Below are 13,734 nucleotides of genomic sequence, written 5' to 3' on the forward strand. Positions count from 1 at the left end.
CTGTCAATATTAAAAGCAATTTGTTATTGTTTGCTGATATTGGACTTTGTGTTCTCATTGCAGTACCAAATAATATGGTATCATATGAGAGACCAATATGATTTTCTAGTAATATGTTAATTTGGGGCCAAATTAAATTCCAATAGGCTTTTATGCAAGGACAAAAAAAAATTAAATGATCTAATGTCCCTACTTCTATTTTACAATGCCAGCATCTATTAGATCTAGTATTATCTATTTTTTGCAAGCGCGTCGGGGTCCATAACACTCTATGTAATAAAAATATCCATGTTTGACTCATAGATGCTGACTTTGTTAATCTTAATCTCCAGGACCAGAATCTTGGCCATTGAGATGCAGAAATTGTCTGTCCAATCTCAATGCTCCAAATATCCCTAAGTCCAGTTTATATATCCAGGCTATATTGCTTTCTCCCATGAGAAAGTTAAAGAAAATTAACCTCATTGTGTACTGAAAAATATAAACATTTGAATATATCTCTTATTCTAAGGATTCTTTATTTTTTCATTGTATTGTAGGTCTCTGTGGAGGAACTCGAAAACAGTGTCAATGTGAAAATAGCAAAAGAGGCTGTAATGAACATAAACAGCCCAGGCAATCTCTTCAAACCCATGAATGGTTTTCTGGAAACCAAGGTGTATATTGCAGGACTACCTCGCAAAGTGAACAGTCTCATTAAATCGGTGAGCATCCTACTTGTTTGTTTTTTCTAAGAACAGCTTAGACCTCTATCCTTTCAGCTACAAGTAGAAGGTACCATTTCTCTTTATTTCCTAGAGTTTCCAAGTTTTATTTAATTTTTGATATACTGATGTGGAACTTCTGAGCGGTTTACAAATAAGCGTAATATATATAATAGTGAGTGGAGAGTGAAGAAGGGGAAAGCTAGAGTGGGTTGAAGAGGGAAATTCATTTTCTGGTGCAAAGGACATATGAGTCCTGACAAAAGATAATATCCCTTAACTCGTGAGTTGATTGCAGAAGGATGAGCAGGAGCCAGAGGAATAGTCTGTGAATGACTAAGGGGAATGGAAGTCGGAGTCCATGCATTGTCCCTTCTGGGAGATTCTAAGTTACAAATGGAGACTGCAGGCCAGGAAACTGTACAAGTCTCATAATCTCCCTTGAGCAATGGCATTGCTGGAGCTTATCTAAGAGTCACTGCAGGAGTTAAATTTGGAGGCTCCGCAGATTGCGGTGGTGCAGTGCTTGATTATGAGTGCTTCCCAGATCCAGACTTCACTTTTTCTGTCACATCCAGACCTTACTGCCCTAATTACAGAGCATTGGGAGGTCCCAGAGAGCTTCCTAAGGGATGCTAAGACAATGACAAAGCTATATTCCATAACTCCTGAATTTCAACAGGTATTTGCCCAGCCTAAGGTAGACTTGCTCAGGTTACCAAACAGAGTTCCCTCCCTAGTGAGGAGGAATGTAGTCTTGAAGGATGTTCAGGACTGCAGATTGGATGTAGTCCTCAAACGTCTGTTTGCAGCCTTATGGGATTTAGGTAGGCCTCAGTGGCCTCTTTTGTGGCACATGCCTGTCATAGAGTCCATCATACCGCAAGCTTGGATGACAAGGTGTGCCCACAACTAGTTATGGCAGGGGTTGACTATGTGGCAGATACCTGTATGACATTATCAGATCTTGGACTTCTTGACGATGCCAGTGTCTACAGTGTGGCACTATCTAAAGATCCTAGGTTCCATAATAGCGATCATAGAAGTGTTCCCTTGGGTGAGGGCTCATATGTGGCACCTCCAGTGTGCTCTATTGTCTTGCTGGTCCCCATATATGGATTCAATCCAGAAGCCATCGGAATGGATGGTAGAAGCTTGGCGGAGCTTATTTTGGTGACTGAGACTAGAGTATCTGGCAAGAAGTGTGCCGTTCCACATCTCCTCTTGGTTGATTTTGATAAACGATATCAGTCTACAACTGGGGAGGGCATGCAGTCCAAGGTTGATAGACTCTCTCATAGAAGAAGTCTGGAGCTATGAGCCATTCGGCTCAATTTGCAGACTCTGGAGAAGCACCTGGAAGGTAAAGCAGTCAGAGTGTTCTCAGACAATGCCACAGAGGTGGCTTATTTCAATTGACAGGGAGGCACCAGAAGTGTTCCATTGAGCCTGGAGGCTAAGCTGTTGTTCAGTTCAGCAGAGATCCATTTACAAGTGATATTAGCAGCACATTTAGAGGACTGACAATGTGCAAGCCAACTATCTCAGCAGGAAGGCCTTAGAATCAGGGGAGTGGTCATTGTCCCAGAGGGTATTCAATAGCAGAGGTAGGGTTAAATGGTGATTTTTTTCAATGGAGGAGAGTAAACAGTGGAGTGCCACAGGGATCTGTACTGGGACCGGTGCTAATTAACTTATTTATAAACAATCTGGAAATTGGAACGACGAGTGAGGTGATTAAATTTGCAGGTGACACTAAACTGTTCAAAGTTGTTAAAACACATGCAGATTGTGAAACATTGCAGGCAGACCTTATGAAATTGGAAGACGTCCAAGTGGCAGATGAAATTTAATGTGGACAAGTGCAAAGTGATGTATATTGGAAGAATGACCCAAATCACAGTTACCGGATGCTAGGGTCCACCTTGGGGGGTTAGCACCCAAGAAAGGGATCTGGGTGTCATTGTAGACAATACAATAAAATCTTCCACCCAATGTGTGGCAGTAGCCAAAAAAGCAAACAAGATGCTAGGAATTATTTAAAAAGGGATGGTTAACAAGAATAAAGATATTATAATGCCGCTGTATCGCTCCATGGTGTGACCTCGCTTGGAGTATTGCATTCAGCTCTGGTCTCCTTATCTCAAGAAAGATATAGCGGCACTAAAAAAGGTTCAAAGAAGATTGACTAAATGATAAAGGGGATGAAACTCCTCTTGTATGAGGAAAGGCTAAAAAGGTTAGGGCTCTTCAGCTTGGAAAAGAGAAGGCTGAGGGGCGATATGATTGGAGTTTACAAAATTCTGAGTGGAGTAGAACGGGTACAAGTGGATCGATTTTTCACTCCGTCAAAAGTTATAAAGACTAGGGGACACTCGATTAAACTACAGGGAAATACTTATATATATATATATATATGTATATATATATATATATATATATATTCTTTATTCAGTTTTTCATCTAACAACAAGTGCAACAGAAAATAACAGTTAAACTTATACAATATCACTTGAATATCTATTCTTAATAATTTCACAATTAAAACAATAAATAAATCCCTCCTTCCCAACCCTATTCTTACACATGTGATTACATACATATATTGCTCTCTATTAATCCAACCCATCAATATATAATTAAACTTCCTCCCACCCCCACCCCTGTACAATTATATCAATGTTAGCTTTGCAGAAAGGAAATTTTAATAATTTTCAGGAGGTTTCTGGATTCTACCATACCATGCTTACTTGAATTGATAGAAAAATTTGGAAAGTTTTCAGGCTATAAGATAAATTGGAGTAAGTCAGGCTCCCAGTAATCCCCAGGATCCACTTCAAATGTGCGTGTCTGGCCTACAAGATCCTACATGGCATCCTTCCTGCCGTTATCCCTCTATCCTGGAACTCCCCAACCCCTACTTCCTCCAGATCCTCCCAAATTTTTAAACTATCCTTCCCTTCCATAAAAGGTATTTCCCATGCAGGCAAACTTGGGTCATCCCTCCCCTTTAGAATCACTGAGATCTGGAATAACCTCACCTCCCCACTCCGAACCTCAAGCTCCCTCCAACTCTTCCGCAAACACCTAAAAACCTGGCTATTCTCAAAACTGTAACACTTCCCCCCTCTTAGGCCTCTCACCTTCCCCCTTTACACCTAACTCTTTAATCTCTCCACTGTAGTTCCTCTCTCATCCTTCTTCCTGTAAACCGTGCCGAGCTCCGCATTCGTGGAGATGGTGCGGTATATAAACCCAAGGTTTAGTTTAGTTTAGTTTAATGTGCATTGTACTAAAGGATTATTTGATTCATTCACATTTGTTTGGAAAGAAGATGGATTAAAATATTTAGGTATTAGAATTAAAAGCACACTAGAAGACACAGTGAAGGAGAATGAATAACTTTTATTTAAAAAAAGTAACAGAAATGTGCGAGCAATGGAATCCTTTACATCTTTCTTGGTGGGGGAGAGTTCAAACTATTAAAATGATGATATTGCCTGTAGTTTGTTATCAAATGAGTATGATACCATTTTTTTTTTTTTCCGGGGTCCTTTTATAAAAAGTTAAATGGTATTCTTACAAAATTTGTTTGGCTGGGTAAAATGCCTAGAATTGCTTTAGTATCTTTATAAAAATCAATTACGGAGGGTGAGGTAAATTTTCCAAACTTTTATAGGTATCATTAAGCCTATATTTTACGCACGGTATGTATTGGGTCCTCCCAGAGCTCATGGAAAACATCCCAGATTGACTGTATTTGGAATGGCGACTCATGTTTCCTTTACATCTATTGCATCTTCTCAGTATAAAAATGCTTAGAAAATACAAAGAAAATAGAATATTGATAGATACATGGAAAACATTATGTTATGTTAGCAATTTATCACCTAATCTAATACATAAATCATTAAATCAATCTATTTGGCTAAACTCCAAGATTAAAATTGGCGGTTTTAAAATCGTTTGGAAGCATTGGATTATTGCAGGTATACGAACTTTGAATGATGTTATTTCAAATGGTAAACTGCTTGATTTTTCACAGTTACAACATAAATATGGTTTAAACAAATCACAAAGTTTTAAATGGTTGCAGCTGAAGCAGGCTATTCAGGAGGGGTTCCCTGAATGGAAAAATCTTAATAATCAGTATAGTCTGGAATTCTTGTGCTTTCAGGCAGATTTCTTGGGTCACCAAGCCGCACAGTGGTATAAATTGATATCTGGATATATGAATAAAAAACCAAGGACTGGTCTTAGAGACATTTGGAGCACTGAGATTAAGCATCAAATTTCTGCATCTCAATGGCCACGAATTTGGTCTTGGAGAATGAGATGTACAGTGTCTGCATCTATGAGACAAACTTGGTTCTTTCTATTACATAGAGCATTTTGGACCCCAGTTAGATTACAAAAGTTGAATAGCTCTAAGTCTAATAGATGTTGGCACTGTAATCTGGAAACAGGGACTCTAGATCATTTAATATTTTTCTGTCCCTGCATCATGGCCTTTTGGAAATCAATTTGGTCTCAAATTAATTGTTTATTAGAAAACCATGTAGCCCTATCGTATGATACAATTCTATTTGGTACATCTATGAGGATAAAAAGTCAAATTTCATCAAATAATAATAAACTTTTATTAATAATGACAGGAGTTGCCATTCAGCACATCACCAGAAATTGGAAAGATTACACTAGATTTAATTACACCTTCTGGTGGAATTCATTGTGCCATATATATAAAATGGAAAGAATAATTGCTATACAAAAAGGGAACTATAATAGTTTTAAAAAAATTTGGGGGCCATTGATAGCATATTATAATGATTAGACACCTTTTTACACTAAAAGTATATCATAAGAATGGGAAGGGGGGGAGCTGTATAGCTATATTATTGTTTTTTTCAGTATTTTTGAATATAATGTATGTATAATTGCTTGAATTATATTATTGGTTGAAAGGGTGGGTGGGGAAGGGATTTAAGCTTATGTATTTATGATGATAATTGAAAAGATTTTCAAGTGATCTATTTGATTCAATTGATATAATATTGTACACTTGTAAGATGTAAAAATGAATAAAGAATTGGAAAAAAAAATAATTTTCAGGAGGTTTGAAGACCATTAATAGAGTATTGTAATGAATAAATAATCATTTTTCCCCAGCTGATATAATTGTACAGGGAAATACTTTTAAAACCAATAGGAGGAAATATTTTTCACTCAGAGAATAATTAAGCTCTGGAACACATTGCCAGAGGTTGTGGTAAAAGCGGATAGTGTGGCTGGTTTTAAGAAAGGTTTGGACAAATTCCTGGAGGAAAAGTCCATAGTTTGTTATTAAGACATAGGGGAAGCTTCTGCTTGCCCTGGATCAGTAGCATGGATTGTTGCTACTTTTTGGGTTTGGGCCAGGTACTACTAACCTGGATTGGCCACCGTGAGAACGGGCTACTGGGCTTGATGGACCATTGGTCTAACCCAGTAAAGCTATTCTTATGTTCTTATGAGATGCTGGAGGCCCCCAATGATTGACTTCATGGTGTCTGTGGACAACAAAAAAAAGTGCCTCGATTTTTCAGTAGAAGAACCAAACTACTAAGCAAAGGTTTAGATGCTCAAGTCCATCATTGGCCATCGCAAGGACTGCTGTATGTGTTTCCTCCATGGCCCATGATAGGCCGAGTCATCCATCAAATAGTAAACCATCCCAGATAAGTGATCCTAGTGGCTCTGGATTGGCTGCATCGGCAGTGGAATGGGGACTTAGTATGCCTGCAAAGAGACGATGATCTCAAGCTACCGATGCACATGGATCCCTTGTCTCAGGGTTTTGTTCCCTGAAAATATGAAACACTTTGGTCTTATGACATGTCTCTTGAGTCACACAGTCCTAGTGCAGAAAGGCTATTCAAAGGTAGTTACTGCTAGCCTCCTTAGAGCAAAGAAACCAGAAACAGTCTCGGCTTATGCTAAGGCCTGGAGGTTGTTTCACAAATTATCAGGTGAATCCTTGGAGAGCTCCAGTGTCAGTGAAACATACATCGAAACATGATAGCAGATAAAGGCCAAATGGCCCATCCTTTCTGCCCAGTGGATGGCCCAGTGATTTGGCTTTTTTTCAAGCCAGGTTATAAAAGGGGCTGGCAGTAGAATCCCTCAAAGTGCAAGTTATGGGTCTTTTGTGTTTCAGAGCCCGAGTGACAAAGTGTTCCTTGGCCTCACTCCTGGATATCATCAGATTTCTGAAGGGGGCACTCAGGTTGAGACCTTTAGTAAGACAGCCGTTTCCCATGTGGAACCTTAACATTGTCCTGAATGGCATCAGAAGGGCACTTTTGAGCCTTTGCAGGAGCCATCCCTACTGAATCCACAATGAAGACAGTTTTCTGTTAGCCATAGCCTCAGTTTTCTGTAAGCCATAGCCTCAGCAAGGAAAGTCTCATAGATGCAGGCACTTTCATGCAGGGAACCATTCCTCATGTTTACAGAAATGAGAGTTTCTCTCCTTCCATACCTTCATTTTTACTGAAGGTGGTGTCATCTTTTCACATTAATTAAAAAGTCAGGTTACCCTTCTTTCAAACCATGGATTCCAAGAAGAGGGACAAAGTGTTGAACTTGATGGATGTACAGAGAAGACTTCTTCACTACTTGGAAGTAACAAATGACTTGTCTTTCAGATCATTTTTTTGTCTTAACTAATATGGTGAGACTAGGCAACCCTTCATCTAAGGTGAACCATCTCTAGATGGATTCGTATGGCTATTTCATCAATGTACATTGGTTGTGGCATCTTTATGGGTGGAGACCAGGGCAATTCCTGCTGAAGAGATTTGTAGAGCAGCTAAAAAGATTTTTCCCTAGAACTTTCAAGAGAGGAACCATGGGGACTATAGTGTTGGCGAGAAGGATAGGGGTGGCGAGTTGTTCAGACTCAGCGTGTGTGAAAAGTACCTTTGATTTTGATGGATTAAGAAATACAGAAGTTTATTGTCCTTGAACCATGATGAAATGCTGATAAGGGATTGATTGATGTTAGAAGGGTTTATGGGAGAGAGGAGTTGGATATTGTCAGCATATACAAAGGGAGTGAATCCTAAGGACTAGGCAAGTATGAGGACTGGGCAAATATGAACAGCATTGATGCCAAGATGGAGCGCTGAGGGACCCCACATGGACGGAAAAAAGTGTCTGAAAGGGAGTCTTGAAATAATACTTGGTATGTATGAAAATGAAAGTAAGAATCAAATCATTTATAGGCTGTGTCTTTAATGCCAATTTGTTTAAGCAGTTGAAGCATCAGTTTATGGTCGATGTATTGAAAGAGGCAGTAAGGTCCAATGAGAGTAGAAGAGAAGACCGACGATGGTCCAGATGATAGTGGACATATGTAATAAGACTGATTAGCATTAGTTCTGTTGAATGATGGTGTCTAACCAGCAAGTTCTTGAACCTAAATCATAGTTGTATGGGTGTGTTCTCTCCAAAATAGAAGCATGTTTTCAGAAAAAAATATTACTTAAGCAGGCCCATAAAGATGGTCCTTTATCCAAGAGCAGCTAGCAAGGGCAACCTCCCCCCGCAAAAGAAAAAAAAAAAAGCAAGGGTAGCAGCAACAGGATAGGTCTTATAAGTTCTAAGAGGTTAATGGTGTATGAAATTTGCATCGGTGCTGAAATGATGGTGTTAAAACAGTTCAAGAAATATGCCCCCTCATCCAAGGTGTTTAATTGATGACTCAAGACAAAGCGAGGGAGAGAAAGAAGAACCTGCACTGAAAGGCTGTTCAATAAATTCACCACCCTTTTCATGAAAAAGTATTTCCATAGGTTACTCCTGAATTTGTCCCCTTTTACCAAGTTGATGACAAAATGGTATACAGTGAAAAGCTTGTGACCAGCTAGGATATTCCCATTCCTACTGATGAAAGATTTGATGCAGAGAAACTGGACATTGTCATAAAGGAGAAAAGCATAAGAATGGCATTACTAGTAGAAGTGTTTGTGCCAAGCCACTGTTCTGACCTACATGTGAAATCTGTCCTATGTGTGGAGAAAGAGAGGATTATCAAGTATCAATTAATACAAATGAAGATCAGCTCTATAACTGGGCACCTACATTTCCATGCCACTTGCATACATTAATGAACAGAATGGCAGCATTTTGTGGATAAATGGTAGCAATGCAACTAAGCACTGTTCTGTAAGGGTGTGCAAGTAGTATAGCATGTTAATGCAAGTGGGTACTCACATGGGTGGAGCATGGGAGGGGCCAATTAAACATTCAACTTTAAGACCACTGTACATTCCACATGACCATTTAACTGCCCACAGTTATTACATTACATTACGTTCGTGATTTTTTTCTGCCTTTACCTTGCGGTTCAAGGGGGATTACTTAGGAATTGATTAAGATACTAAGAAGTATATATTGTTAAGAAATTAAGGTATAAGAAATATTTAGGGAATAGATTGAACATTTTCTGGTTAGCTGATGGGTAGTTGGTATAGTAGAAGGAGATTGGAGCATGTTTGGTTGAGTTATATTGGTTTTATGTATTTTTTGAAAAGTAGAGTTTTTGAAGGTTTTGTAGTCTGTGGTCGAAGTCATCACATTGGTGAGTTGTCGGTCCAGTTTTGCTGCTTTGGAGGCCAATAGGTTGTCATATATTTTTCTTTGTTTGACATTTTTGGTAGGTGGGTATGTGAATATTGTGTGGGTACTTCTGTGTCTGGTTGAGGTGGATTGAGTTAGTCTATTGTTCCAGTAGGTAGGGCTGTCCCCTTTATAGTAAGCAGAGGAATTTGAATAGTAAGCAGAGGAATTTGAATTGCACTCTGGCTTGTATAGGGATCCAGTGTGAGTCATGGTACGCCTCTGTGATGTGGTCGTATTTCTTCAGTGATTAGATGAGTCTTAGGGCTGTGTTTTGTATTGTTTGGAGTTGTTTTATCGTAGCTACTGGACAAGGGAGATAAAGTATGTTACAGTAATCAGTTAGGCCGAGGATCAGTGATTGAACCACTCGGAATTGTTTTCTGTCAAAGTATTTTCATACTTGTCTTAGGTTTCTCATAGTTGCAAATGATGTTTTTATTATTTTGTTGATTTGAGGTTGCATGGTACAGTTCCTGTCTATTATTACTCTGAGGAGTTTTAGTATGGGTTGGATGGGGTATGAAATTGTGTTTATCATTAGGTTGGTCAAGGTTGGGGCTCTGCTGTTTTCTAGGAGGATGAAGTTTGTTTTGTCAGGGTTAAGTTTCAGTTTGTGTGCTTTCATCCATGTTGCTACTGTTTCAAGTGTTTCGTATATTGTTCCTACCATGTTGGGTTCATGTTGCTCGAAAAGGAGGAGTATGGTGATGTCATCTGCATAGCTGTAGGAGGTAATGCCTAGTTTGTCTAGGTAAAAGATTAGGGAGGCAATGTATATGTTGAAGAGTGTGGGGGATAGGGGTGATCCTTGGGGAACTCCACATAGGTTGGACCATGGCTCTGATTTTTCTTTGTTTGTTTTGACTCTATAAGTTCTGGTTTGCAGGAATCCTTTGAACTATGTCAGTACCTTTCCATTAATTCCTAATGAGTCTAGATTTTGTAAAAGGATGTCATGGTCTACTAGATCGAAGGCTGCGGAGAGGTCTAATTGTATGATCAGCATTTATTTGCCTGTGCTGAGGTGTTGTCTCGCGATGTCCATGAGTGTTCTCAGTAGGGTCTCAGTGCTATAGTCGGTTCTGAAGCCAGACTGTGTGGGGTGGAGTAGATTGTGGTTTTCTAGGTAGATGTTTAGGGCTTTAGCTACGAGGCCTTCCATCAGCTTAACGTAAAGTGGGATTGAGGCTATGAGTCTGTAGTTGGAAGGTTGGTCCATAGCTCCTTTGGGGTCTTTTAGGATCGGAGTAATAATGATTTTGCTGAGGTCTTGTGGTCACTGTCCGTCTGTGAGTTGTGTTTGAATCCATTGTAGGAGTAGGGTGCGGAAAAGAGTACTGGAGGTTTTCAGTAAGTATGGAGGGCAGTGGTTAAGGTCACAGGCAGCGTGACTGTATTTGTTGTATAGTTTGTTGAGGTCAGACCATTGTATAGGTGAGAAGTGGGACCAAGTTCTGTCTGCTGCTACTGATTCTTTTTCAGTGGGGGGAGTTGAAATCTCTTCTAGTTGGGTAGAGTACTGGAGGTTTTCAGTAGGTATGGAGGGCAGTGGTTAAGGTCACAGACAGCGTGACTATATTTGTTGTATAGTTTGTTGAGGTCAGACTATTGTATAGGTGAGAAGTAGGATCAAATTCTGTCTGCTGTTACTGATTCTTTTTCTGTGGGGGGAGTTGAAATCTCTTCTAGCTGGGTAGGTGTTTCATTAAACATGGCTCTAATATTTGTGATCTTATTTTTGAAGTAGGTGGCTAATAAGGCTGCTGAGGGAGGGGAGGAGTTGTTATTGGTTAGATATGGTGTGGTGTCTGTGAGTTCTTTTAGTAACTGGAATAACTTTTTTGTGTCTTGGGATCCTTCTCCTATTTGCTTTGTGTAGTATATTTTTCTTTTTTCTTTCAGATTTTGTTTGTATTTTTGGTGTAGTATTCTCCAAGCTTTTTTTTGTGGAATCTTGACTACTTTTCTTCCATTTTCTTTCCGGTTGTCTACATTGCCTTTTGAGTTGGAGTAGATCGTTGACGAACCATTTGTCTGATTTTCTATGGATTCTGGTTTTGGGTTGTTCTGGGGCTAGCTCATCTAGAGTTGCTGTGCTAAGCTGGTTCCATTGTGAGATGAAGTCTTTGGGGTTGTAGTCTTGGATTATGGTGTCTGTGTTTGTCTAGAATTTAGTAGGGTCGATGTGTTGACATGAGTTGTAGGTTGTTTTTTGTGTAATTGGTTTGTTTTTGTTTGTTGTCCAGTTGATTTTGAAGGAGTATGTATAGTGGTCAGACCAGAGGGAGCGGTACCAGCATCTGTCTGAAGTGTGGATTTCTGGTTGATAGGGCTGTTGGGACATGTAGGCTGCAATGTCGAGTTGGTGTCCTTTTTCATGTGTGGGTTGAGAATCTAATATCTTGTATGTTAAGGCCTCGAGGTATGATAGTAGATTTTCAACTTGTTTGTTGGTTTGGTTTTCGAGGTGGAGGTTAAGGTCTCCTAGAATTAAGTTGTAGGTAGTCATTAATGAGTTTTGGTATATGAAGTCTTCGAATTGTGGTTTTGCTATGTTCCAGTTTCCTGGCGTTATGTAGCATAGCATGCATGTTAGTGTTCCTTTGAGTGATGTGCTTGAGATTTGGCATGCTAGAAGATCCATGTATGAGGTGGTTGTTTTGTTTTGTATTTTTAGGTCTAACGTGGTTTTGGCTATGATGGCAATTCCTCCTCCTCTTTTGTTCTCTCTGCAGACCGCTATTATTTTGTATCTTTTAGGGCAGACTTCCGTTATTCTGGGGTCTGAGTCTGAGGTAAGCCAAGTTTCTGTGAGGAAGAGGCAATCTATGTTTTCTTCTTCTATCCAGTTTTTTATGTGTTCTGTCTTGGGGCCTTTGGCTCTGATGTTTATGTATGCACATGTGAGAGTGGTATAGTCTGTTTGTGTGATTTGAATAATTTTCGGGTAGATGAGTGATTGTTGGTGAGGTTGTGTTTTAGTCTTGTAGGGGTTTGTTGGTCTTCTTCTTGTAGTTTGTGTGGTGGGTTGGTAAGTATAGTTCTGAATGTTAGTGTTTCCGTCTATTGTGAGTCGTCTGGTAGGGTGGGTGATTCTCTTGTAGTATGATATAGTTGGTATTGGGTAGATGTTGTTTGCTGTTACCTTCCAGTTGGTTAGGATTAGGGTGATAAGTATGATAGCTTAGTATTTTTGTGGTGTAGTTTTCATTGTGGCTTATAGTTTGGTGGGTGTTGTAGTTGAGGGTAGTGATTGGGAGGATATTTCCTGTCTTTTTTTGTTGAGAATTGTTTTCTGGTGTTCTGTGATATTGTATATGGATATTATTGGAGTTTGGTTTTGTGTGGGCTGGTTAGACCGGCTTGAGCGGGTTGTGTTGTGGTCGCTTTGCAAAGGCGCTTGCTAAGGCGCCTGTGACGTGCGCCTATGACGGCACGCCGAACGACTGCCCGCCGTTAGCCACTGAGCCTTTTATCGGCTCAGTGGTGAAGCGTCGGGGGAAAGGGCGGAATGCGCTCCCACGCCTGCAGAGTTCCTTTTGCCCCGGTTATGCCAAGTCTATGGCAGTTGCAGCTGTGGGAGTGTAAATGAAAGGCATACCAGTGCCTGATTATATTAGAACAGTAAAACCTTGGATTGCAAGTAACTTGATATGCAAGTGTTTTGCAAGACAAGCAAAACATTTTATTAAATTTTTACTTGATATACAAGCAAGGTCTTGCAATACAAGTACATACAGTATACACGCGTTACATCATCAAAAATGAGCCGATGGTTCTTCTCTCTCTGACGCTGCAGGAGTGTAGTGTATTCTAAATGAGTAAGGTCTTGCAATACAAGTATGTATAGTATTTTGTATTAAAGTTTTTGGATTGTGAAATGAATCATCTGAGTTTCCATTATTTCTTATGGGGAAATTCACTTTGATATACAAGTATTTTTGGATTACAAGCATGTTTTCGGAACGAATTATGCTCATAAACCAAGGTTTTACTGTAGTTTAAAATGGTATCTGGGTGCCAGATGCCATTACAGAATAAGCATGACATTGGAGTGCCTAAAAGGAGGCACCCACTTAGAGAATTTCCTCATCTGTGACTATGAAAATGTGACAGAAAGGTAGAGAAGTTGTCCCAATTGTAGTGGACACCATCAGCCTGGTTAAAAAGAATTTGCAATACATCTGATATGTTTAGATGATCTCTTTGTCACAGTTTGAGGAGCACTAGCTATATATCTGAGAGATTAAGATGATCTCCAACATACTGTGACAGTAGAATGTTGAAAGCTACAGTATTTTGAAGATATTACCCTAATAATCTAATATTGGTGTTATTACAACATGCAGTACATACACCAGGTTGT

General features: G+C 39.6%; 1 protein-coding gene across 5 annotated transcripts in view; it reads left to right on the forward strand.

Annotated features, from left to right (window-relative positions):
- PROS1 (protein S) overlaps positions 1-13,734 on the forward strand; it is a 99,262-nt gene that overhangs the window by 58,577 nt on the left and 26,951 nt on the right. For all 5 annotated transcript variants that reach the window (XM_033940508.1, XM_033940506.1, XM_033940507.1 and 2 more), the window contains one exon: positions 540-704. In XM_033940508.1, the coding sequence (XP_033796399.1) occupies positions 540-704 (165 nt within the window). The remainder of the gene's footprint in view (positions 1-539; positions 705-13,734) is intronic.

Source organism: Geotrypetes seraphini, chromosome 4 (assembly GCF_902459505.1).
Source record: "Geotrypetes seraphini chromosome 4, aGeoSer1.1, whole genome shotgun sequence".
NCBI lineage: Eukaryota > Metazoa > Chordata > Amphibia > Gymnophiona > Dermophiidae > Geotrypetes > Geotrypetes seraphini.